Below are 22,754 nucleotides of genomic sequence, written 5' to 3' on the forward strand. Positions count from 1 at the left end.
CTTTAAGACAATAGTTGTATTAGGAACTTACTCATCGATATGCTTGGAAACAGACCAAGGGACATGTTTAAAGATGTTTGTCCTACCTTTTCTTTGTAATAAATAAATGGAAAGAACCTAAATATCCACCTGTAGGAACTTGTTAAAATAAATATAACATCATATATTATGGAGCTGCTGAAAAGAATGGAGTGGATCTGTAGATGTTGCTACTGAAAAATATCTAAAGTCTCTTAGATGAAAAAGCAAGGTGTAGAACACTATATACACTCCTACACCATTTAAATATTTTCTAAATTTATGCTGGTATATGCATAAGAATATTTTTAAAGCATATATTAGAAACTACTAATCATGGTTGCATTTGGAAAGAGAGCTCAGAGCTGGAAAGGAAGGTATAGGGAGACATGGCTCAATTTTTAATACCTTTGTGCTTTTTTGAGTTGTTATTTGCATAGTGCTAAAAAATGAGTTCCTTCAGATTGTGTTGCTGGTACAAAAACATATTAAAAATAAAACTAAATTTCCAGAATTTATATATATTCATATATGAATTTCATAAATGGTAACAAAATTTTAAATCATTCATGAACATTTCAGTGAATGGTCTAGAGATCAACTGTTATTCATTTGGAAATAATAATTAAGGTCATCAGGTAAACAGAAACCACTCTAGGTATTTCAAGCAGAAAGTACTTAATAGAGAGAGGTTAAGTTTCAAATTTATGGAGGAAAACTGCGGAGCTGGTGTCACCTAAACTTTGCAGGGGCCACCACCACTGTGAAGCCCACACTGTCAAGGGAACCTGGACCCATAGCTGCCACAGGAAGAAACGCTTCTTCCATCATTCCACCTTCTGGTCCAATACCAGTGCCTATCACTGGCAAAACCAAAACTAGAAGCCCACTGCAGGGGGTTCTGGGAAATGGTTAAAGCCTTCAGGCCCTGGTGATACAGGTGGGATACGGGGATGGTGGGAATAATACAGAGTGTGGGTAAGGACAGTGTGGGTGGTGCTATAAAAATCAGTTACGTTCTGGAAAATAAAATACTCAGGTTAAATTCCTTAATTAACACCTAATACACATATAATGTTCAGGGAAAAAATAAAATTTAAAAGAAATAATAATGAAAACATCAAAAATAGATAAAGACGACCAGAGGATCACAAGGATTACTTTCTACATTATATTGGGTTGTCAGAAAAGTCATGACACATTTTTGCTAGAAAAAATACATCATGACTTTTCCAACAACCCAATATATGTCTTCACTGCTTAATTTTTTGCAATGACATTTATAATTCACAAAAACAAAAATTGTTCTTAGGAGCAGGGAGATGTGATCAAGTTTGTAATGCATGAAACATAAAAATGTAAAAAGACTAAGAGCAAAGCTAGGCAGTAACTAGGCCTTCATCTCTGTACCCCCAACTCCCAAGCAGGTTTCTTCTCCCCCTGTGAACAAGTGCTCTCCCATGGTGACAACATTTTTTTTAAGATTTATTTATTTATGCATATAAGAGCTGTGGTACAGGCCAGAGGTGTAGGGGGTGAGAGGATTCACCAGAGACAGAGTGGGGAACAGAACAGGCAGACTGACCGAAATACACTGCTGAAGGGAGCAGCGGGCAAAACAGGAGAGGTCTGCTGCGCCATGTGGGTAGCTCCCTGGCTAGGGATCGAACTCGTGCTGCAGTGGCTGCCGTTAGCTTCATAGGTTGCGTCTTACCCCTAGGGCCACCAGGGAGGCCTGGTGACATTTATTAAAGGACAAAAGTTTCCCTGAGCTATTTGCTAAGCAAGAAGCCAGGTGAGGACTGGCACAGTGTATTGAATAGGTTTGTTCATACTTAAACAAGAGAAATAAAAACAGCAGAACAAAGTCCTGGTTTTCTCTCCTTCCTAGTTCCTGTTTTGGTGACCACTTTTTCTCTACATTTTACACTTGTTCTGGGGGTGTCCTGTGGACTGACTTTAAATAGGCCACATCTTAGTATAACAGCGTGGTCCCCAGGAAAAGAGGAGGTTCCAGGTTCCCTGCCCCACCCAAGGGAAGGTGGAGCTGAGCAGGGAGAAGAAGCTGGAGAGGAGACTGGGGAAGGAAGGAAGCAGGATGGAGAGCCAGAAGGAGACCTGGAGGCGGCACAAGGAGCAGAGAGACATGTGAAGAAACTGTGCTGGTTCCTTGGTCCTGGACAGGTTGAAACAGATGCAGGTGAGACACCCGTGGGGAGGTGACAATGGCAGTTTTTATCTTGATTTTGATTTTGCTCTTTTCCTCCCAGACTTGTTGTAGGGTAAGGAAAAATGTCAGGTTTTCTGCCCTCCCGCCATCAGGATAGATGATGGATCCTTGTCCTGAATGCATGCCTGATGGCAGGCACCTGGAATAGGGTGTGGGCATAGGTAGATGGGATTCACCTGGGCTGAGACTGGGTTTTTAAGGGCAGCGTCACGGGGACGCCAGCAGCAGCAGAAGCCGAAAGAGAAGCCAAGAGAGAAGCAGAGAAGAAGCCGCAGAAGCAGAGTACGCTGGAGAGCCCAGATAGAGAGAGAGAGAGAGAGAGTGCGGATTTGTTGGGGGCTGGGAGGCCTGCCAGCCTCCCGGCCCCCCAGCACCCCTGCCTGCCGTGTACTGGCTAAATCCCAATAAAAGACCTGCAAAAGCCACTGAGGACTCTGCCTCCTCCTTCACCCGGTCTGCTGGATCAGAAAACCTGCTGTGTCCAGTCCTGCCCTTACACTTGTCTGGTTGTTTCTGACCCTTTTCCATGGGTCCCCACCAGAAGGTGCTTTAGACCTGTGGCAGGCTTTCGGGCCTTGCTTTGGACCAACCCTGTTTGGGTGGACTTTTACCCATGAGGGGATGGGTAACTGTGGGTGCTTGATTTGAAAACTATGTTCTGTCTTTTCTGCATTGCACGCTAATTGTATAAAGTTCCTTGCCATTTGAGGTCTCATATGTTTTGTCTTGATGCGGCACATGGCAGACCCTATTTAGAGCAGGCAGATTTTGGGGTTCTGGGATGCCCCTCTCCCTGCCCTGTTGTTGTAGAAATTCTGGCCTTGTACCCAGGCAGGAGAAGAACAAGCAGTACTTCAGGAATGGTGAGGTCAGGAGAAGCTTTATTACTCATGCATGAGGTCCCAGACCTGGGTAGCCCTGAAAGGTGTGAGCACCTGTTTAAAGACAAACGGTTTCTTTTATACACAACTATCTTACATTGATAGCATCAGTTTTCGGCAGGCACAACCATTTGCTGCAAAGTCTCCAGAGAAGGGTGGGCTGGTGGGGGGTGGGGGCAAGCAAAGGGGGAAAGATGCAGGCATTTGGGTATAGCCTTGGAGAGATAGACCAGCCTGGCCAGCTGCCCCACCCTGTTGAAATGTGACTTTATTTAGATAGGAATGCTGAGGCCCTGGCCATTAATCTTCAAAGGGAAAGCGCTCTAAGAAAGCAAACTTGCGGGCCTCCCCGGTGGCTCAGCGGTTAAGCGCTGGGTTGCGAAGCTGCCTGCGGCCTCTGCAGCGCCGGTTCAAGCAGCGCCTGTTCAATCCCCGGCTGCTCCCCGGCCCCCAGAGGAGGGTCCCACATGGCGCGCAGACCTCTCCTGCCGCCCGCTGCTCCCCTCAGCAGTGTACTTCGGTCCTTCTGCCTGTTCTGCCCCCAGCTATGGCTCTGGTGAATTCTCTCACCCTCCCGCGCTTCTGACTGTACCCAGTGCTTGTATAAACAAAACAAATAAATAAAAAAAAAAACATATTTACAATTTATTAACCTCATACACTTTAAAAAAAAAAAAAAAGAAAGCAAACTTGCTAATGATACCTGCATTGGAGGTTCATTGCACCTGGGCTGGAAGTTCTGCTGGAATCTTTATTATATTCATCTGCTCAATAATGTATTTTCTTATCACTGTAACATTAGGACCTTGCAAATACCAAACTAGGAATCGCATTTGACCACAGTCCCCAGAAGTACTTTGCAGAACACTATTTTGAGAGTCGTTAAAAGACATGGCAAGGAAAAAAGCATACAAAGGAAACAAGACTGGAAATGCTATATAACTCCCCTTGGGGGGGAAAGTCAGCTTGTGTTATATTTGCATATTAACGGTGCTCCTGCACAGAAAACAGTTTAACATTAACTCTGTAAGGTAAGTAATTATCGGGCTTTTCTGCCCTCCCGCCATTAGATTAAAAGTATGCCTGACGGTGAACACCTGGGGTAGGGTTTGGGCACACGTGGGTGGGCACACCTGGGCTGAGAAAGGGGTTATAAGGGCAGCGTGACAGGGAACGGAGCCACAAGAAGGAAGTGAGAAAGAGAACAGCAGACCAGGAGAACAGCAGAGAAGCAGGATGAGAGCAGCACCAGCAGAGAACAAGAATGCCAGACTCAGCGGGGGCTGGGAGGCCTGCCAGCCTCCTGGCCCCCCGGCCCCCCTCCCTGCCATGTACCTGGTAAACTCAATAAAACCCTGAAAAAGCCACCAAGGGCTCCAGGACTCCTCCTTCACCTGTCTGCTCGGATCATAGAGATCCTGCTCTGTTCCCTTCCTGCCCCTACACACACCAAAGGGCTACCAAGTTAATTTTTTGCAGAATACAGACATATTGGGGGCAACATATGGTTAAAAAACAATATTCTACAAACAACTGTTAGAGTCTAATCTAGACCATCCTGCAGGAAAAAGCAGACAATGAACCACCAAGTCTCTTGAAGTCTGAGGACAGGGTCACGCTCTCTTACCAGGGCTGAGGAAGCTGGCCATAGTACTCCTTCTTGTTTTTTAAGATTTATTTATTTTTAAGATTTATTTATTTATGCATACAAGAACCAGAGGTGCAGGTGGTGAGAGGATTCATCAAAGTGGGGAGCAGAACAGGCAGATGTACTGAAATACACAGCTGAGTGGAGCAGTGGGCGAGGCAGGAGAGGTCTGCTGTGCCATGTGGGTAGCTCCCTGGCCATCTGGGGATCAAATGAACTCGTGCTGCAGTGGCTTCTGCAGTGGCTTCGAATAGCTTGATGACGCTGCCTTTAACCCCTCCGCCACCAGGGAGGCTCCTAGTATTCCTTTGTGAGCAGGTTTTCTGACTCCATCTGGGCCTTCCTTATGCTCTCCAAGTTTTTTTGTTGGTATTTTCTTTTAAAAAAGCCACACTAAAACAAAGGAATAGGAAAGCCAATTACAGGCTGAAGATAACCATCAGCTTTAGAAAACCATTTATCTGGATGTTGCTGAAATAGCCCCTTATACTCCCTTGCTCCTCACGCTTCCTGAGTCGCTCCCAGATAATCCAGGCTTTCCCCAAGTCTTCCCTAATGCCCACTCCCCTGTGAGAAGTCCCGCCTTCCTCTGAACCCCCAGAGCATTTCAACCCTTTTCACATAACTAAGTAGTTTCAGCTGTACCAGATCTTACTTATTGAAAGTATTCAGTTTACTATGCTGAAGGTAGAAAGAGATCAAGCAGGAGGGCCTCCTACAGCAAGAAACTCACAACCTACTAGGAAGAGAAACAGCGCAGTACTGTGTGACGACTGCCTTTTGGAAGGGTTTCCAGAAGGCAGCTCACAGGAAAGCACATGACTCCTGCCAGCGGCCTCAGGAATCTCTGGCGGAGTCTGGAAGGAAGCATGTGGACAAGGTGAGAAACTAAAGAAGGGCATTCGGCTGGGGGAGGAGAACAGCTTCGCTGCAAGCACAGAGACACAGACCTACTCAGGGAACAGCCCAACATGGCTTGGAGAAAAAAGCAAGAATTAGAGGGAGAGGGGGTGAGAGGTGAGAGTGGAGGATCCTGAATGGGGTAAAGGAGTTGCAGAGCTTGAATTCTAAAACAGGGCAAGGAAAGGAAAGGATTTAAATAGAGGAACAGCAACCAGATGCGTTTTAGGAAAAATCTCACTGTACTCCAATACTTTAATTAGATTTTTGCATTTCCTTCCTTCCTCCCTCCCTCCCTCCCTCCCTGCCTCCCTCTCTTCCAGCACTGGGTCAGAAGCGCGGGAGGGTGAGAGAATTCACCAGAGCCAGAGCGGGGAGCAGAGCAGACAGAAGGACCAAAGTACACTGCTGAGGGGAGCAGCGGGCAGCAGGACTCGCCGGGGAGCAGCCGGGGATTGAACTGGCACTGCAGAGGCTGCGGCCAGCTTCGCAACCCAGCGCTCAACCGCTGCTCCACCAGGGAGGCCTGATTTTTGCATTTTCAAGCAGAAATTGTCTTACTCATCTGGCTGAAGGCACTGTGTGGCTGAAGGGAGGGGAAGGTGGCCACAAGACAGGGGAGCTGCCGCCTCAGGGGCTGGCTGTCCCAGGAGCACAGCGCCCCCACCAGGGCCCGGCCTCTCCCCTTTATGAACACTAGAGGAACTGACCTTTACCAGGATGATGATAATGACAATCAAGACCAGAAAGGCCCCAACACTGCTTCCAATGATGAGAGGCAAAGAAAGGTACACCTCATTTTTCAGGAAGATGACGGTGATCTAGAACAAACAGAGAGAGGCCATCCAGTAAGTCAGGTAAAGCAAATGAGGGGAAAAAACATTATTTTAAGGAGCAAAATATGAGAACTTGGCAACAGTCTGTGTATTGGTCAAAACTGGTAACAGTAAAGCAAAAAGCTAAACATTCTAGATACAGCATCTAAAATTATCTGATGAGACTTCCATCATCCGGCTCTGCATGTAAGGAGGCTGGAAGTCACCACCTGAGCTAAGTAAAAAGCTGAACAGACTGGGCCTCCGGTGGCGGTGGCCCAGCGGTTGAGCACTACCGGCAGCCTCCACAGTGGCCGGTTAGATCCCCTCCCAGGCCACCAGGTGAGGGTCCCACATGGTGCACAGACCTCTCCTACCGCACCTGCTGCTCCCCTTGCCCGCTGCTCCCCTCGCCCGCTGCTCCCCTCATAGTGTACTTCAGTCCTTCTGCCTGTTCTGCTCCCCGCTCTGGCTCTGGTGAATTCTCTCACCCTCCCGCGCTTCTGACTGTACCCAGTGCTTGTATAAATAAATTTTTATAAATTGTTTAAAAAGCTGAACAGACTAAAAAGTCCCCAATTCTTGCTGGATCCACAGAGAGGGACGGACACCAGTAACCACTGCCCCCAAACCTGGAAAGGCAGACAGGTGAGAACAGGGGATAGCGGCTTTCCAGGGCCAGGGAAGCCTGGACTGTGAGTGAAGAATTGCTGAGCTCAGTGTGGGTAACTCTCAGTCACAGGGGCCCCCACCACTTTGTGAGATTTACCTTCAAGAGCTCAACCCAGTTCCCACAGTAAATATCAAGAGTAAAACCCCCTCATGCTTCCAGCAAGGGGAGGCAAATGGGAATCATTTTTGAAATACACCAGGATACTCCGTTCTTCATAACAAAATTAGTTACCAGAGCCTAATCTGCTGAGTTATTATCAGAGTCAGATTAACTGGGGTAGGGGTGGGGTGGAGGAGAGTATCTAAATTGAGCCCACTTTAGCTCTCCTGTCCCCTCTAAGGGGGTTGGGAAAACCTTAGAAAGAGTTGTAAAGTTCACAGTTCAGAGGCCCAGGCCCACTGAAAGAGAGAGCTGATCACAGGAGGACAGACTGCGCCCCCGCCCCCCCACACCCGCCACCACGTGACCTAAGGTCGGTGTGCAGCAGCTCCTTCTACCTGGCACATTGTGTTTGGTGATCAAGACCCTCCCTGGTAGCACAATGGGTTGAGCACAACACTGTGAAGCTGTCCGCAGCCTCTGAAGCATGAGTTCAATCGCAGGCCCGGCCAGGGAGCAACCCACATGGCACAGCAGACCTCTCCAGTCTCGCCCGCTGCTCCCCTCAGCAATGTACTTTGGTCAGTCTGCCTGTTCTGTTCCCCACTCTGTCTCTGGCCTGTACCCCAGTTCTTGTATGCATAAATAAATGTCTTTTAAAAAGAAAAAGAAATGCTACAGGCGAAACAACAAAGTCGCTGAAGTGAAGATGAAGTGAAGATGTTTCTGATGGACTCGCAGGTGCACTAGACACGGCTGAGGAAAGACTCTCTGAGTTGATCAATGGAATCCTCAAAAGATAAAGAGCAGGAAAACTGGGGAAAAAAGAGAATTAAAAAAATAGAGCACAATAAAATGTTCCAATGACCACAAAACAGTTCAGTTCTATAAACTGTTCTGGTCTCTCTTCCTAGAAGCGCTAAGTCAGGAGATTGTGACCTTCTGTTAAAGATTTTCTGACAGTTTAATAAATGTCCCAAGCAGTGAAGGTCTCTAGATTTTAAAGGACACTGAAAAACAGAAAATCAAGATTCTCTATCCAGCTATGACATCAATGCCCTTGAGCCCAAGCTCATCACAGTCAATATGATGGCCGATTTTAAATGATGGCCAAGTCCTTTCCAACTGATCTGGCAGCTCTTTTTGATCCTGCACAAGCCCCTGGAGTCTGGTAATACATTGTTCCCCACAGGAAATATACGACAAAGATACTGGGTCTGCTCTTCATCAGACTGAAGTACATGTTACCTCAGAGACATGATAAGAAATGCTAAATGGCCCCCAGGTCTTTTGCTTGCAGAACTCTTCCATTAGAAGCTGTCCAGTTTTGCTGTCCAGGGCTCTCTCAACTTCAAAAGCCGAGCCTCCCTTGTCACTGACAGGACTCAGGAGGAAAGCTCAGGGGATGTTCTTCCCAACGAAGGCCTCGATGTAGCCTTCCCAAGCTCTGGCCAGCAGAAGGCCGTAACATGTTCTCAGGACTCAAGCAGGGCCAGAGCGCCATCCAGACTCCTCTGCCTGCCCAGAACACTGAGTTCCCTTCAAGCATATGTTTAAGCCCTAAGAACAGGCATGTTTTAAAAAAAATATCTGTAAGGGGTGAAAGGCTGGACAAACTAACCTTTGAGGCCTGTTCCAATTAAGTTAGCATAGCTAGTTAAATAGACAGCTAGGGTTGTCCTCCTGAGGCACTATTTTTTAAAAGATTTATTTACATACACAAGAAATGGGGTACAGGCCAGAGGTGCGGGGGGTGGGGGGAGAGGACTCACCAGTGACAGAGTGCGGAACAGAACAGATGGAGCAACTGAAATACATTGCTGATGAGAGCAGTGGGCGAGACAGGAGAGGTCTGCTGTGCCATGTGGGTCACCTCACTGGCCAGGGATGGAACTCGTGCTACAGTGGCTGCAGACAGCTTCACAGTGCTGTGTTAAGACACCCCTTGCGCCACCAGGGAGGCCCGGCTCTCTTTAATTCATCTGCGGCCAAACTTAATAGGAATGAGAACAGGGAGGAAGCAAAAAGGAGAGAAGAGGAGGGGAGCTTCCCTTTCATTCTACAGACCAGTGAAGGTGGAGAAGCAGGGGAAAGGCTTGAGAGGCTGGGTGTAGGATGGAAGTCCTGAGGTGACAGTGGTGCAGCAGGTCAGATTTGAGCAGAAGAAATGCTCCCGTCCTTTTTCTCTTCTAAAACTATAGGTCCCGGGCCTCCCTGGTGGCTCAGCGGTTGAGCGTTGGGTTGCGAAGCTGCCCGCGGCCTCTGCGGCGCCGGTTTGATCCCCGGCTGCTCCCCGGCCACCTGAGGAGGGTCCCACATGGCGCGCAGACCTCTCCTGCCGCCCGCTGCTCCCCTCAGCAGTGTACTTCGGTCCTTCTGCCTGCTCTGCTCCCCGCTCTGGCTCTGGTGAATTCTCTCACCCTCCCGCGCTTCTGACTGTGCCCAGTGCTTGTATAAACAAAAACAAACAAATAAATAAAACATGCCTCTATTAAAAAAAATAAATAAATAAATAAAACTATAGGTCCCCTAAAGTATCCCAAAGCTGTCCTGGTAGAGAAGGGAGAAGCAAGACACAGGGCACTCCTGCTTGCAGCCACCAACACAGTGCCTGACCCATAGTAACCATCTCCCCTTAGATTCTGTTCAGGAATCAAGGCCACTCTCAGTGAATCATGATAAAGCTACTTGCCTCTGCCACTGACTGCCATGAGATCCAGTCCTTACTAGTAAGATGTAAGATGTCTACTGGGGATTTTTTTTAAGATTATTTATACTCAAGAACTGGGGTACAGGCCAGATGAGCGGGAGGGTGAGGGGATTCACCAGAGGTAGAGTGGGGAGCAGAACAGGCAGACTGACGAAATACACTGCTGAGGGGAGCAGCAGGCGAGACAAGAAAGGTCTGCAGCGCCATGTGGGACCCTCGCCGGCCGGGATCAGACCTGCACTGCAGAGGCTTTAGACAGCTTCACAGTGTGGCGCTCAACCACCTGCGCCACCAGGGAGGCCCTGCTGGGGATTCTTAAGAAAACGTTTTGTTCCTCCCTGAAAAGGGAAGGACATGAAGAAAAGTCTTTTTGCTACTGATCTCTTGCTTCCTATTTTGTATGGTGCCATGTGAAAATAGAGCTCTAGGAGAGGTGGCAACTTTGTGCTTGCCGCAAGGGAAGGCCTCACCAACGCAAAGACCGCAGAGACAGATTCAAAGGAAGAAGCCTAGGAATCCAAGCCTGCCTTCCTCACTAGGTAAACAACGGTCCGCCTGGTCCATTAGTGGCGTCCTCCATTACCTGCAGCTGAAATGCACTTGGATACACTGCAGTTTCATACACACAGATTCACTGTAAGTCAGTGCACTAGGTAATACTCTGCCTGGGGTATTGAATTTAAAGAAAAGAAAATTTGGGGGGGGGGTGGATGCTACTGAAATCATTAAGAGGAGGAAATATATAAATACATTATCTCAGAGTGTACATGTAAGAACTGTTAAGAGTAACTGCCTTTGGGGAGAGGGAGTTGGGCTGTGGGAAGGAGGGAGTGAAGTGACCATTATTTCCCATTTGGTCTCTTTCTGGAGGGTCTACATTTCCTTGCTATTACTTCTATTTTTTAAAACCTGGGCAGTGGGGCAATAGGGCATTTCTATTTCTTCCATAGAAGAACTATTTCTTCCAAATAGTTACAAATAAAAGGAAATGTGATTTCTAACATGTCTAGAGAACTGCTCTTTTCTCCTCCTCCAAGGAGGAGGTCAGCGAACCTAATATTTAGCATCCAGTCTTGCTCTCCTGACATTCCCAGTGGTAATGGAGCACGCCTAAACAAAGGGCTCACAGCTGACCATCTCTGAAGCCAGCTGCACGGCTAGGTGTCAGCAACAAGAATGACAATGGGCCTCCCTGGTGGCGCAAGTGGTTAAGTCTCAGCACTACCAATCTATCAGCAGCCACTGCAACACATGTTTGATCCTGGCTAGGGAGCTACCCACATGGTGCAGCAAACCTCTTCTGTCTCACCCGCTGCTCCCCTCAGCAGTGTATTTCAGTAGATCTGCCTGTTCTGCTCCCCACTCTGTCTCTGGTGAATCCTCTCACCCCCTGCACCTCTGGCCTACACCCCAGTTCTTGTATGCATAAATAACTAAAATAAATCCTTTAAAAAAAGAAGAGAGACAAGTCAGGGCAGCACACAAAGGAGCATTCAGCACACAGATCACAGACATCAGCTTGACTTAGGGGTCATACTTCTGCAAAGCAAATCTCAAGAATTCTTAGTCTAAGACTTACAAAAGAATGATGCATTGCTGAATACTCTGTTAACTACTGGAACCAAGCACTGATACTACTGACCAGAAAGAGCTAATGTATACAAAAATAGAATTTCTCACTTAGGAAAATGTTTAAAAAAGCAATACATTTTCATATCCAAGTCTTTATAGCTGTTGATTCCAGCCCTAGTTATTTCCGCTACCTCAGCTTAGCCCTCTTACACAACTGCTCCCCTTCAGATGGAAAAACTGAGGCAGAAACTAAGTGACAGAGGGTGGCAGAAATGTCTGGTGGCAGTGTCAAGATCAGAGGTGATAAGACCAACAACAAGAAGAGAAGGCTGCAGAGTGCAGTACAAGTGAGGTACATGTTTTCTAGGCCACTCCCCAGGAAACAGCCAGGGATTACCGTAGTTCTGTTGTTCTTTCCATTCTGCTCCTCATACAGGTTTTTGTCAAAAGATATTTCACCAAGGATCTGCAGTTCAGTTATATCTGCTAGTAACTATAAAAATGAAGGGGGGAGGGGAAAACATATTTTAGACACGGACTTCATGGTTATGCACAGCATTCATCATCTCACCCTGTAAATATGTCCCTTTTCTAAAATTCCTCAGCCAGGTTAATGGTTTCAGCAACCACACAGTTACCCAAGCCACTTTACTTCATGCCACACACCCAATCACCTGCCCCATGTCAGTCCTTTACAAATTTTTTAACCTCCCTTGCAACTGTCTCTTGTTCTCCATCCCCACTGCTGCTCATTCAGTGCAGATGTCATCACTCTTATCCTGGTAACTGTAACATGTTACACTTGCACTTTCCACTTTAGAATGAGTGATCAGTGAAGACTTCTCTAAAAAGGTAACATCTGAGCTATACACAGAAATAAACCACACACATGAAGATCTGGGGACAGCACACTGCCATGCAGAAGGGACCGCAAGTACAAAAATCCTGTGGCCAGCACACTGGCCAGCTGTGGAGCAGAAAGGCCAGAACAGTGTAAACAGCGTCCACTAGCGGCGTGTCAGGGATATAACAAGCAGGGGAGAAGAGAGTAGTAGGAGATGAAGGGGAGGAAGTGTGCAGAGATCTGGTTGTGCAGTACCATGCAGGCCACCAAAAAGTATGGATATCAGTGAGTGCATTCAAATGCTAACATGAAAATAAAGGCAGAGAAGTGCACAATGTTTGTTTAAAATAAAAATGCAGGTATTATGTGAAGAATGCTTGTAGGGAGCTTGGCAAGAACAGGTGGAATGTCACTACAACGGTCTAATAGAAGGTGGCCTGAACTACAACAGTAGCAGAGAAGATGGAGAGAAGTGAATGGATTTAATCTGGAGCTGGAATGCAGAGCTTGCTGCTGAAATAGACATGGGAATGCAGGTAAGGGAGGGGTCACAAGTCATTCCTAGCAAGTGACTTGAGCAAGTTATCCTATTAAGTTACCCTGAATGGTTGGGTAAACAACAGGTTGGGACAGAAGGCGGGTCAGAGACCTGTTTTGGATGTTATTTTTGAGATGCCATTCTCGTTTCTAGGGAAGATGTCCTAGAAACAGGTTTGAGCAGCTACCTAAATGTGGAGCATTACCCGCTTAGTCAAGGAGAACTCTGCAATCACGGTTACATTTTCCTTATCCGAACTGACGTCACAGCTCACTGAATGCCAACCTTCCACATTCTAGAAAAGTCAAATCTAGTTAGCACAATCCTATTTCGTGCGGAAAAGCTGGAAATTTTAACGGCACAGAAAGCCGCAGCCTTGGCAAATGTGACTCAATGAAGAGGCTATGGCGGGGAAGTGGGGGGGGGGCTGTCTTGGGCCCCCAGCGAGCGCTCTGAGGGGGGGCGGGGTGGGGGGACCTCGGGGAAGCAGAAGCCGGGACCCTCACGACCCGTTCCAAGCCCACCCCCCTCCCTCGGCCTCTCGGGAGAGCCAAGCTCACCTGAGCCGAATTGCTCCCACAGGCGCACTCCTTACTTCCGGTGCACTCCGTGGAGGCCTGCAACGAGAGCCATTCCCGACACGCAATGAACAAGGCAAACCGCCGCTTGTCCGTTCCTCCAGGCTGGCGCCAGCCCGCGGCGCTAGGACCCTGAGGGCGGGCGGGCCGGAGGCGGGCGGCGGGCGGCGGGCGCTAGGACCCAGCGGGCGGGCGGGCGCGCCTGCGTCTCGCGAAGTCTCGCGGTGTTTGCGTTTGAAAGTCAGGGCGGGCGCCGGCATGGCGGCGTCACTCCCGCGACCCGGGAGTCGGCTCTTCCGAACGTACGGAGCTGCCGGCGGCTGGGAGCCGCGGGGGCGGCCGGGCCGGGCAGCCGCGCAGTGGTTCCGGCCGCAGGGCCGGCAGTGTGTGTTCAGCAGCAGCAGCAGCAGCGACGGCGGCCCCTCGACCTCTGTAGCCTCCGATGATCCTGACGACCCCGACTTCTCCTGCAGCCCGGTGGGTAGACGGCGAACGCGCGCCGGGAGTCGACTCGCCCGGGACCAGCCTAGCCTGGTCGTGACGCCCAAGCGCCTGAGGCTGCGAGCCCGGCCCCCGCAGAAGTGCAGCACCCCCTACGGCCCGCTCGGCCCGCCGCCCTTCCCCAGCTGTAACCCGGGCCGCCTCAGCCCGGACCTCAGTGGCAGCAGACAGCCCAGGGACGGCGGCGACCTGGGCACCAGCGCCTCCCTGTTCAGTTCTCCGGCCTCTCCCGGCCCCGGCCCTGGGTCCCCAGCGCCAGGAGACGGCAGCATCTGTATGGACCCCTCCGCCTCTCTAGATGAAGCCTCGGAAGGTTCGAGCGACTTCCACCTCCCAGCAGCCACCCTGAACCAATCGCCTCTCCCCTGCTCCCAGGACGCAGCTACAGGTGGAGGCAGGTTCGCCAGGTTGGCCTCTCAAGCCCGTGCCAGCCTCAGGGCAGCTCTCTTTGGTTCTGTGGACTCAGGAAACCCTGAGGATTCGGAGTTTGGGACTGATGGGAAGAATATGAGGGGTTCTTGCTGTGAGAGGAAACTGTTGGGAAAGAGACCGGAGACTCCAGGTTCATCAAGCACCCGTAAGAGTCGGACCACAAACCAGGGCTCGTACCAACGGGCTGAGTCTCAAGGGGCTATCCAGATAGAATATGAGGAGGCCAATGGTTGCAGGGGCGGTCTTGTACCTGGGGAAACCAACAGGCCTAAGAGAACAGGACCAAGACGGAAAAGGAAGCATCAAGAGACAGAGGAAACCTCCCTCCATTACCACGGGTCTGAAAAACCCCAGAAGATGGCAAATGAGTCACTCGGCATCCAGGACCTGACTCGTGTGCTGAATGCCTGCCCATGGACCAAAGCCAGAGCTTCCTTCAGTTTCCACAAGAAGAAGATTGTCACTGCTGTGTCAGAGGTGTGCAGCAGCAATAGCATTGCCAGTTCTCTCCCAGGGTCCCTCATAGCAGAATATGCAGACCCTCCTGTCATGGACAGAACAAACAGGGCTCTGTCCCCTTGGCACTCCTCTTCCATACATTTGCTAACCCCCTTAAAGACACTACATATTGCAGATAAAAAGGAATTTGATGCTGAAAAGGTTTATGGGGAATGCAACCAGGAAGGTCCTATCCCCTTTAGCTATTGCCTTCCCAGAGAAAAACTACAAAACTGTGAGAAGATTGGGGAGGGGGTGTTCGGCGAAGTGTTTCAAATAAATGTCAATCACACACCCGTAGCCCTAAAAATCATTGCTATTGAAGGACCAGATTTAGTCAATGGAACCCATCAGAAAACTTTTGAGGAAATCCTGCCAGAGATCATCATCTCCAAAGAGTTGAGCCTCCTGGCTGATGAGGTAACCAATCGCACAGAAGGCTTTATTGGGCTGAACTCGGTGCACTGTGTTCAAGGGTCTTACCCTCCTTTGCTCCTCAGAGCCTGGGATAACTATAACTCAACCAAAGGCTCTGCAAACAACCGGCCTGACTTTTTTAAGAAAGACCAGCTTTTCATTGTGCTGGAATTTGAGTTTGGAGGGACTGACTTAGAGCAAATGAGTAAAAAGCTGAACTCCCTGGATACTGCAAAGAGCATTCTACACCAGATCACAGCTTCTCTCGCCGTGGCAGAGGCCTCACTGCACTTTGAGCACCGAGACTTACACTGGGGGAACGTGCTCTTAAAGAAAACCAGCCTCCGGGAGCTCCAGTACACTCTCAACGGAAAGACAAGCACCATCCCCACCCGTGGGCTGCAAGTCAACATCATTGACTACACCCTCTCGCGCCTGGAACGGGATGGAATTGTAGTCTTCTGTGACATTTCCATGGATGAGGACCTGTTCACAGGTGAAGGCGACTACCAGTTTGAGATCTACAGGCTAATGAGAAAAGAAAACAACAACTGCTGGGGTGAATATCACCCTTACAATAATGTCCTCTGGCTACATTACCTCACAGATAAGGTTCTGAAACAAATGACCTTCAAGAGGAAGAACACGCCTGCCATGAAGCAAATGAAAAGAAAGATCCAGAATTTCCACAGGACAATGCTGAACTTCAGTTCTGCCACGGATTTGCTCTGCCAGCACAGTCTGTTTAATTAAGCCCAAGGTGCCTTACTACGCCAGACTGAGCAAGTACTAGTTGTGAAGATCCTGCTGCTATTTTCCATCTCCATCTCCAGAGCAAAGTGGAATTTTTCCATTCTTAACATGTTTCTAATCAGCTTTTCAAACAAGGATACTTCTGCTTCCAAGTAGAAACTGAAATGTTTTAACCTGTTAACAAATGTTCTTTAAGAATAAGTTACATGAGAGCAAGTGTGCAACTTGTAAGCCCTTTTCCTCACTTAGCAGAGTCCCTGCTGCAAATTCCATATTTTCATTTTTGAGTCTTGACATTTTATGTGCAAAAACTAAAACCAAGCATTAACTGAAAAAAGATAATCAATGCACATAACCTTTAAGACAATAGTTGTATTAGGAACTTACTCATCGATATGCTTGGAAACAGACCAAGGGACATGTTTAAAGATGTTTGTCCTACCTTTTCTTTGTAATAAATAAATGGAAAGAACCTAAATATCCACCTGTAGGAACTTGTTAAAATAAATATAACATCATATATTATGGAGCTGCTGAAAAGAATGGAGTGGATCTGTAGATGTTGCTACTGAAAAATATCTAAAGTCTCTTAGATGAAAAAGCAAGGTGTAGAACACTATATACACTCCTACACCATTTAAATATTTTCTAAATTGATGCTGGTATATGCATAAGAATATTTTTAAAGCATATATTAGAAACTACTAATCATGGTTGCATTTGGAAAGAGAGCTCAGAGCTGGAAAGGAAGGTATAGGGAGACATGGCTCAATTTTTAATACCTTTGTACTTTTTTGAGTTGTTATTTGCATAGTGCTAAAAATTGAGTTCCTTCAGATTGTGTTGCTGGTACAAAAACATATTAAAAATAAAACTAAATTTCCAGAATTTATATATATTCATATATGAATTTCATAAATGGTAACAAAATTTTAAATCATTCATGAACATTTCAGTGAATGGTCTAGAGATCATCTGTTATTCATTTGGAAATAATAATTAAGGTCATCAGGTAAACAGAAACCACTCTAGGTATTTCAAGCAGAAAGTACTTAATAGAGAGAGGTTAAGTTTCAAATTTATGGAGGAAAACTGCGGAGCTGGTGTCACCTAAACTTTGCAGGGGCCACCACCACTGTGAAGCCCACACTGTCAAGGGAACCTGGACCCATAGCTGCCACAGGAAGAAACGCTTCTTCCATCATTCCACCTTCTGGTCCAATACCAGTGCCTATCACTGGCAAAACCAAAACTAGAAGCCCACTGCAGGGGGTTCTGGGAAATGGTTAAAGCCTTCAGGCCCTGGTGATACAGGTGGGATACGGGGATGGTGGGAATAATACAGAGTGTGGGTAAGGACAGTGTGGGTGGTGCTATAAAAATCAGTTACGTTCTGGAAAATAAAATACTCAGGTTAAATTCCTTAATTAACACCTAATACACATATAATGTTCAGGGAAAAAATAAAATTTAAAAGAAATAATAATGAAAACATCAAAAATAGATAAAGACAACCAGAGGATCACAAGGATTACTTTCTACATTATATTGGGTTGTCAGAAAAGTCATGACACATTTTTGCTAGAAAAAATACATCATGACTTTTCCAACAACCCAATATATGTCTTCACTGCTTAATTTTTTGCAATGACATTTATAATTCACAAAAACAAAAATTGTTCTTAGGAGCAGGGAGATGTGATCAAGTTTGTAATGCATGAAACATAAAAATGTAAAAAGACTAAGAGCAAAGCTAGGCAGTAACTAGACCTTCATCTCTGTACCCCCAACTCCCAAGCAGGTTTCTTCTCCCCCTGTGAACAAGTGCTCTCCCATGGTGACAACATTTTTTTTAAGATTTATTTATTTATGCATATAAGAGCTGTGGTACAGGCCAGAGGTGTAGGGGGTGAGAGGATTCACCAGAGACAGAGTGGGGAACAGAACAGGCAGACTGACCGAAATACACTGCTGAAGGGAGCAGCGGGCAAAACAGGAGAGGTCTGCTGCGCCATGTGGGTAGCTCCCTGGCTAGGGATCGAATTCGTGCTGCAGTGGCTGCCGTTAGCTTCATAGGTTGCGTCTTACCCCTAGGGCCACCAGGGAGGCCTGGTGACAACATTTATTAAAGGACAAAAGTCTGCTGAGCTATTTGCTAAGCAAGAAGCCAGGTGAGGACTGGCACAGTGTATTGAATAGGTTTGTTCATACTTACAAGAGAAATAAAACAGCAGAACAAAGTCCTGGTTTTCTCTCCTTCCTAGTTCCTGTTTTGGTGACCACCTTTTCTCTACATTTTACACTTGTTCTGGGGGTGTCCTGTGGACTGACTTTAAATAGGCCACATCTTAGTATAACAGCGTGGTCCCCAGGAAAAGAGGAGGTTCCAGGTTCCCTGCCCCACCCAAGGGAAGGTGGAGCTGAGCAGGGAGAAGAAGCTGGAGAGGAGACTGGGGAAGGAAGGAAGCAGGATGGAGAGCCAGAAGGAGACCTGGAGGCGGCACAAGGAGCAGAGAGACATGTGAAGAAACTGTGCTGGTTCCTTGGTCCTGGACAGGTTGAAACAGATGCAGGTGAGACACCCGTGGGGAGGTGACAATGGCAGCTTTTATCTTGATTTTGATTTTGCTCTTTTCCTCCCAGACTTGTTGTAGGGTAAGGAAAAATGTCAGGTTTTCTGCCCTCCCGCCATCAGGATAGATGATGGATCCTTGTCCTGAATGCATGCCTGATGGCGGGCACCTGGAATAGGGTGTGGGCATAGGTAGATGGGATTCACCTGGGCTGAGACTGGGCTTTTAAGGGCAGCGTCACGGGGACGCCAGCAGCAGCAGAAGCCGAAAGAGAAGCCAAGAGAGAAGCAGAGAAGAAGCCGCAGAAGCAGAGTACGCTGGAGAGCCCAGATAGAGAGAGAGAGAGAGTGCGGATTTGTTGGGGGCTGGGAGGCCTGCCAGCCTCCCGGCCCCCCAGCACCCCTGCCTGCCGTGTACTGGCTAAATCCCAATAAAAGACCTGCAAAAGCCACTGAGGACTCTGCCTCCTCCTTCACCCGGTCTGCTGGATCAGAAAACCTGCTGTGTCCAGTCCTGCCCTTACACTTGTCTGGTGGTTTCTGACCCTTTTCCATGGGTCCCCACCAGAAGGTGCTTTAGACCTGTGGCAGGCTTTCGGGCCTTGCTTTGGACCAACCCTGTTTGGGTGGACTTTTACCCATGAGGGGATGGGTAACTGTGGGTGCTTGATTTGAAAACTATGTTCTGTCTTTTCTGCATTGCACGCTAATTGTATAAAGTTCCTTGCCATTTGAGGTCTCATATGTTTTGTCTTGATGCGGCACATGGCAGACCCTATTTAGAGCAGGCAGATTTTGGGGTTCTGGGATGCCCCTCTCCCTGCCCTGTTGTTGTAGAAATTCTGGCCTTGTACCCAGCCAGGAGAAGAACAAGCAGTACTTCAGGAATGGTGAGGTCAGGAGAAGCTTTATTACTCATGCATGAGGTCCCAGACCTGGGTAGCCCTGTAAGGTGTGAGCACCTGTTTAAAGACAAACGGTTTCTTTTATACACAACTATCTTACATTGATAGCATCAGTTTTCGGCAGGCACAACCATTTGCTGCAAAGTCTCCAGAGAAGGGTGGGCTGGTGGGGGGTGGGGGCAAGCAAAGGGGGAAAGATGCAGGCATTTGGGTATAGCCTTGGAGAGATAGACCAGCCTGGCCAGCTGCCCCACCCTGTTGAAATGTGACTTTATTTAGATAGGAATGCTGAGGCCCTGGCCATTAATCTTCAAAGGGAAAGCGCTCTAAGAAAGCAAACTTGCGGGCCTCCCCGGTGGCTCAGCGGTTAAGCGCTGGGTTGCGAAGCTGCCTGCGGCCTCTGCAGCGCCGGTTCAAGCAGCGCCTGTTCAATCCCCGGCTGCTCCCCGGCCCCCAGAGGAGGGTCCCACATGGCGCGCAGACCTCTCCTGCCGCCCGCTGCTCCCCTCAGCAGTGTGCTTCGGTCCTTCTGCCTGTTCTGCCCCCAGCTATGGCTCTGGTGAATTCTCTCACCCTCCCGCGCTTCTGACTGTACCCAGTGCTTGTATAAACAAAACAAATAAATAAAAAAAAAAAACATATTTACAATTTAATAACCTCATACACTTTAAAAAAAAAAAAAAAAAAAAAGAAAGCAAACTTGCTAATGATACCTGCATTGGAGGTTCATTGCACCTGGGCTGGAAGTTCTGCTGGAATCTTTATTATATTCATCTGCTCAATAATGTATTTTCTTATCACTGTAACATTAGGACCTTGCAAATACCAAACTAGGAATCACATTTGACCACAGTCCCCAGAAGTACTTTGCAGAACACTATTTTGAGAGTCGTTAAAAGACATGGCTAGGAAAAAAGCATACAAAGGAAACAAGACTGGAAATGCTATATAACTCCCCTTGGGGGGGAAAGTCAGCTTGTGTTATATTTGCATATTAACGGTGCTCCTGCACAGAAAACAGTTTAACATTAACTCTGTAAGGTAAGTAATTATCGGGCTTTTCTGCCCTCCCGCCATTAGATTAAAAGTATGCCTGACGGTGAACACCTGGGGTAGGGTTTGGGCACACGTGGGTGGGCACACCTGGGCTGAGAAAGGGGTTATAAGGGCAGCGTGACAGGGAACGGAGCCACAAGAAGGAAGTGAGAAAGAGAACAGCAGACCAGGAGAACAGCAGAGAAGCAGGATGAGAGCAGCACCAGCAGAGAACAAGAATGCCAGACTCAGCGGGGGCTGGGAGGCCTGCCAGCCTCCTGGCCCCCCGGCCCCCCTCCCTGCCATGTACCTGGTAAACTCAATAAAACCCTGAAAAAGCCACCAAGGGCTCCAGGACTCCTCCTTCACCTGTCTGCTCGGATCATAGAGATCCTGCTCTGTTCCCTTCCTGCCCCTACACACACCAAAGGGCTACCAAGTTAATTTTTTGCAGAATACAGACATATTGGGGGCAACATATGGTTAAAAAACAATATTCTACAAACAACTGTTAGAGTCTAATCTAGACCATCCTGCAGGAAAAAGCAGACAATGAACCACCAAGTCTCTTGAAGTCTGAGGACAGGGTCACGCTCTCTTACCAGGGCTGAGGAAGCTGGCCATAGTACTCCTTCTTGTTTTTTAAGATTTATTTATTTTTAAGATTTATTTATTTATGCATACAAGAACCAGAGGTGCAGGTGGTGAGAGGATTCATCAAAGTGGGGAGCAGAACAGGCAGATGTACTGAAATACACAGCTGAGTGGAGCAGTGGGCGAGGCAGGAGAGGTCTGCTGTGCCATGTGGGTAGCTCCCTGGCCATCTGGGGATCAAATGAACTCGTGCTGCAGTGGCTTCTGCAGTGGCTTCGAATAGCTTGATGACGCTGCCTTTAACCCCTCCGCCACCAGGGAGGCTCCTAGTATTCCTTTGTGAGCAGGTTTTCTGACTCCATCTGGGCCTTCCTTATGCTCTCCAAGTTTTTTTGTTGGTATTTTCTTTTAAAAAAGCCACACTAAAACAAAGGAATAGGAAAGCCAATTACAGGCTGAAGATAACCATCAGCTTTAGAAAACCATTTATCTGGATGTTGCTGAAATAGCCCCTTATACTCCCTTGCTCCTCACGCTTCCTGAGTCGCTCCCAGATAATCCAGGCTTTCCCCAAGTCTTCCCTAATGCCCACTCCCCTGTGAGAAGTCCCGCCTTCCTCTGAACCCCCAGAGCATTTCAACCCTTTTCACATAACTAAGTAGTTTCAGCTGTACCAGATCTTACTTATTGAAAGTATTCAGTTTACTATGCTGAAGGTAGAAAGAGATCAAGCAGGAGGGCCTCCTACAGCAAGAAACTCACAACCTACTAGGAAGAGAAACAGCGCAGTACTGTGTGACGACTGCCTTTTGGAAGGGTTTCCAGAAGGCAGCTCACAGGAAAGCACATGACTCCTGCCAGCGGCCTCAGGAATCTCTGGCGGAGTCTGGAAGGAAGCATGTGGACAAGGTGAGAAACTAAAGAAGGGCATTCGGCTGGGGGAGGAGAACAGCTTCGCTGCAAGCACAGAGACACAGACCTACTCAGGGAACAGCCCAACATGGCTTGGAGAAAAAAGCAAGAATTAGAGGGAGAGGGGGTGAGAGGTGAGAGTGGAGGATCCTGAATGGGGTAAAGGAGTTGCAGAGCTTGAATTCTAAAACAGGGCAAGGAAAGGAAAGGATTTAAATAGAGGAACAGCAACCAGATGCGTTTTAGGAAAAATCTCACTGTACTCCAATACTTTAATTAGATTTTTGCATTTCCTTCCTTCCTTCCTCCCTCCCTCCCTCCCTCCCTCCCTCCCTCCTTCCCTCTCTTCCAGCACTGGGTCAGAAGCACGGGAGGGTGAGAGAATTCACCAGAGCCAGAGCGGGGAGCAGAGCAGGCAGAAGGACCGAAGTACACTGCTGAGGGGAGCAGCGGGCGGCAGGACCAGCCAGGGAGCAGCCGGGGATTGAACCGGCGCTACAGAGGCTGTGGCCAGCTTCGCAACCCAGAGCTCAACTGCTACACCACCAGGGAGGCCCGATTTTTGCATTTTCAAGCAGAAATTGTTGCTGCACCTCCCCTGCAGTGACCTTCAGGGCTAATGGCTGTTG

General features: G+C 48.1%; 2 protein-coding genes across 2 annotated transcripts in view; one reads left to right on the forward strand and one right to left on the reverse strand.

Annotated features, from left to right (window-relative positions):
- Window positions 1–5,074: 5,074 nt before the first annotated feature.
- Window positions 5,075–22,754, reverse strand: part of ITGAE (integrin subunit alpha E) — a gene marked incomplete at both ends in the record, with an annotated part of 84,410 nt that continues 66,730 nt past the window's right edge. Inside the window, 6 exons of the mRNA XM_084237890.1 lie at window positions 5,075–5,170; window positions 6,388–6,498; window positions 11,944–12,039; window positions 13,134–13,223; window positions 13,489–13,638; window positions 13,713–13,973. Of these exons, the coding sequence (XP_084094016.1) occupies window positions 5,075–5,170; window positions 6,388–6,498; window positions 11,944–12,039; window positions 13,134–13,223; window positions 13,489–13,638; window positions 13,713–13,973 (804 nt within the window). The remainder of the gene's footprint in view (window positions 5,171–6,387; window positions 6,499–11,943; window positions 12,040–13,133; window positions 13,224–13,488; window positions 13,639–13,712; window positions 13,974–22,754) is intronic.
- Window positions 13,610–16,107, forward strand: LOC311172933 (serine/threonine-protein kinase haspin-like; the record flags this gene model as incomplete). The annotated part of the gene is made up of 1 exon (XM_084236542.1): window positions 13,610–16,107. The coding sequence occupies exon 1, from the start codon at window positions 13,765–13,767 to the stop codon at window positions 16,105–16,107; it is 2,343 nt and encodes a 780-aa protein (XP_084092668.1). The 5' UTR covers window positions 13,610–13,764.

Source organism: Talpa europaea, assembly GCF_964194135.1.
Source record: "Talpa europaea genome assembly, chromosome: 7".
NCBI lineage: Eukaryota > Metazoa > Chordata > Mammalia > Eulipotyphla > Talpidae > Talpa > Talpa europaea.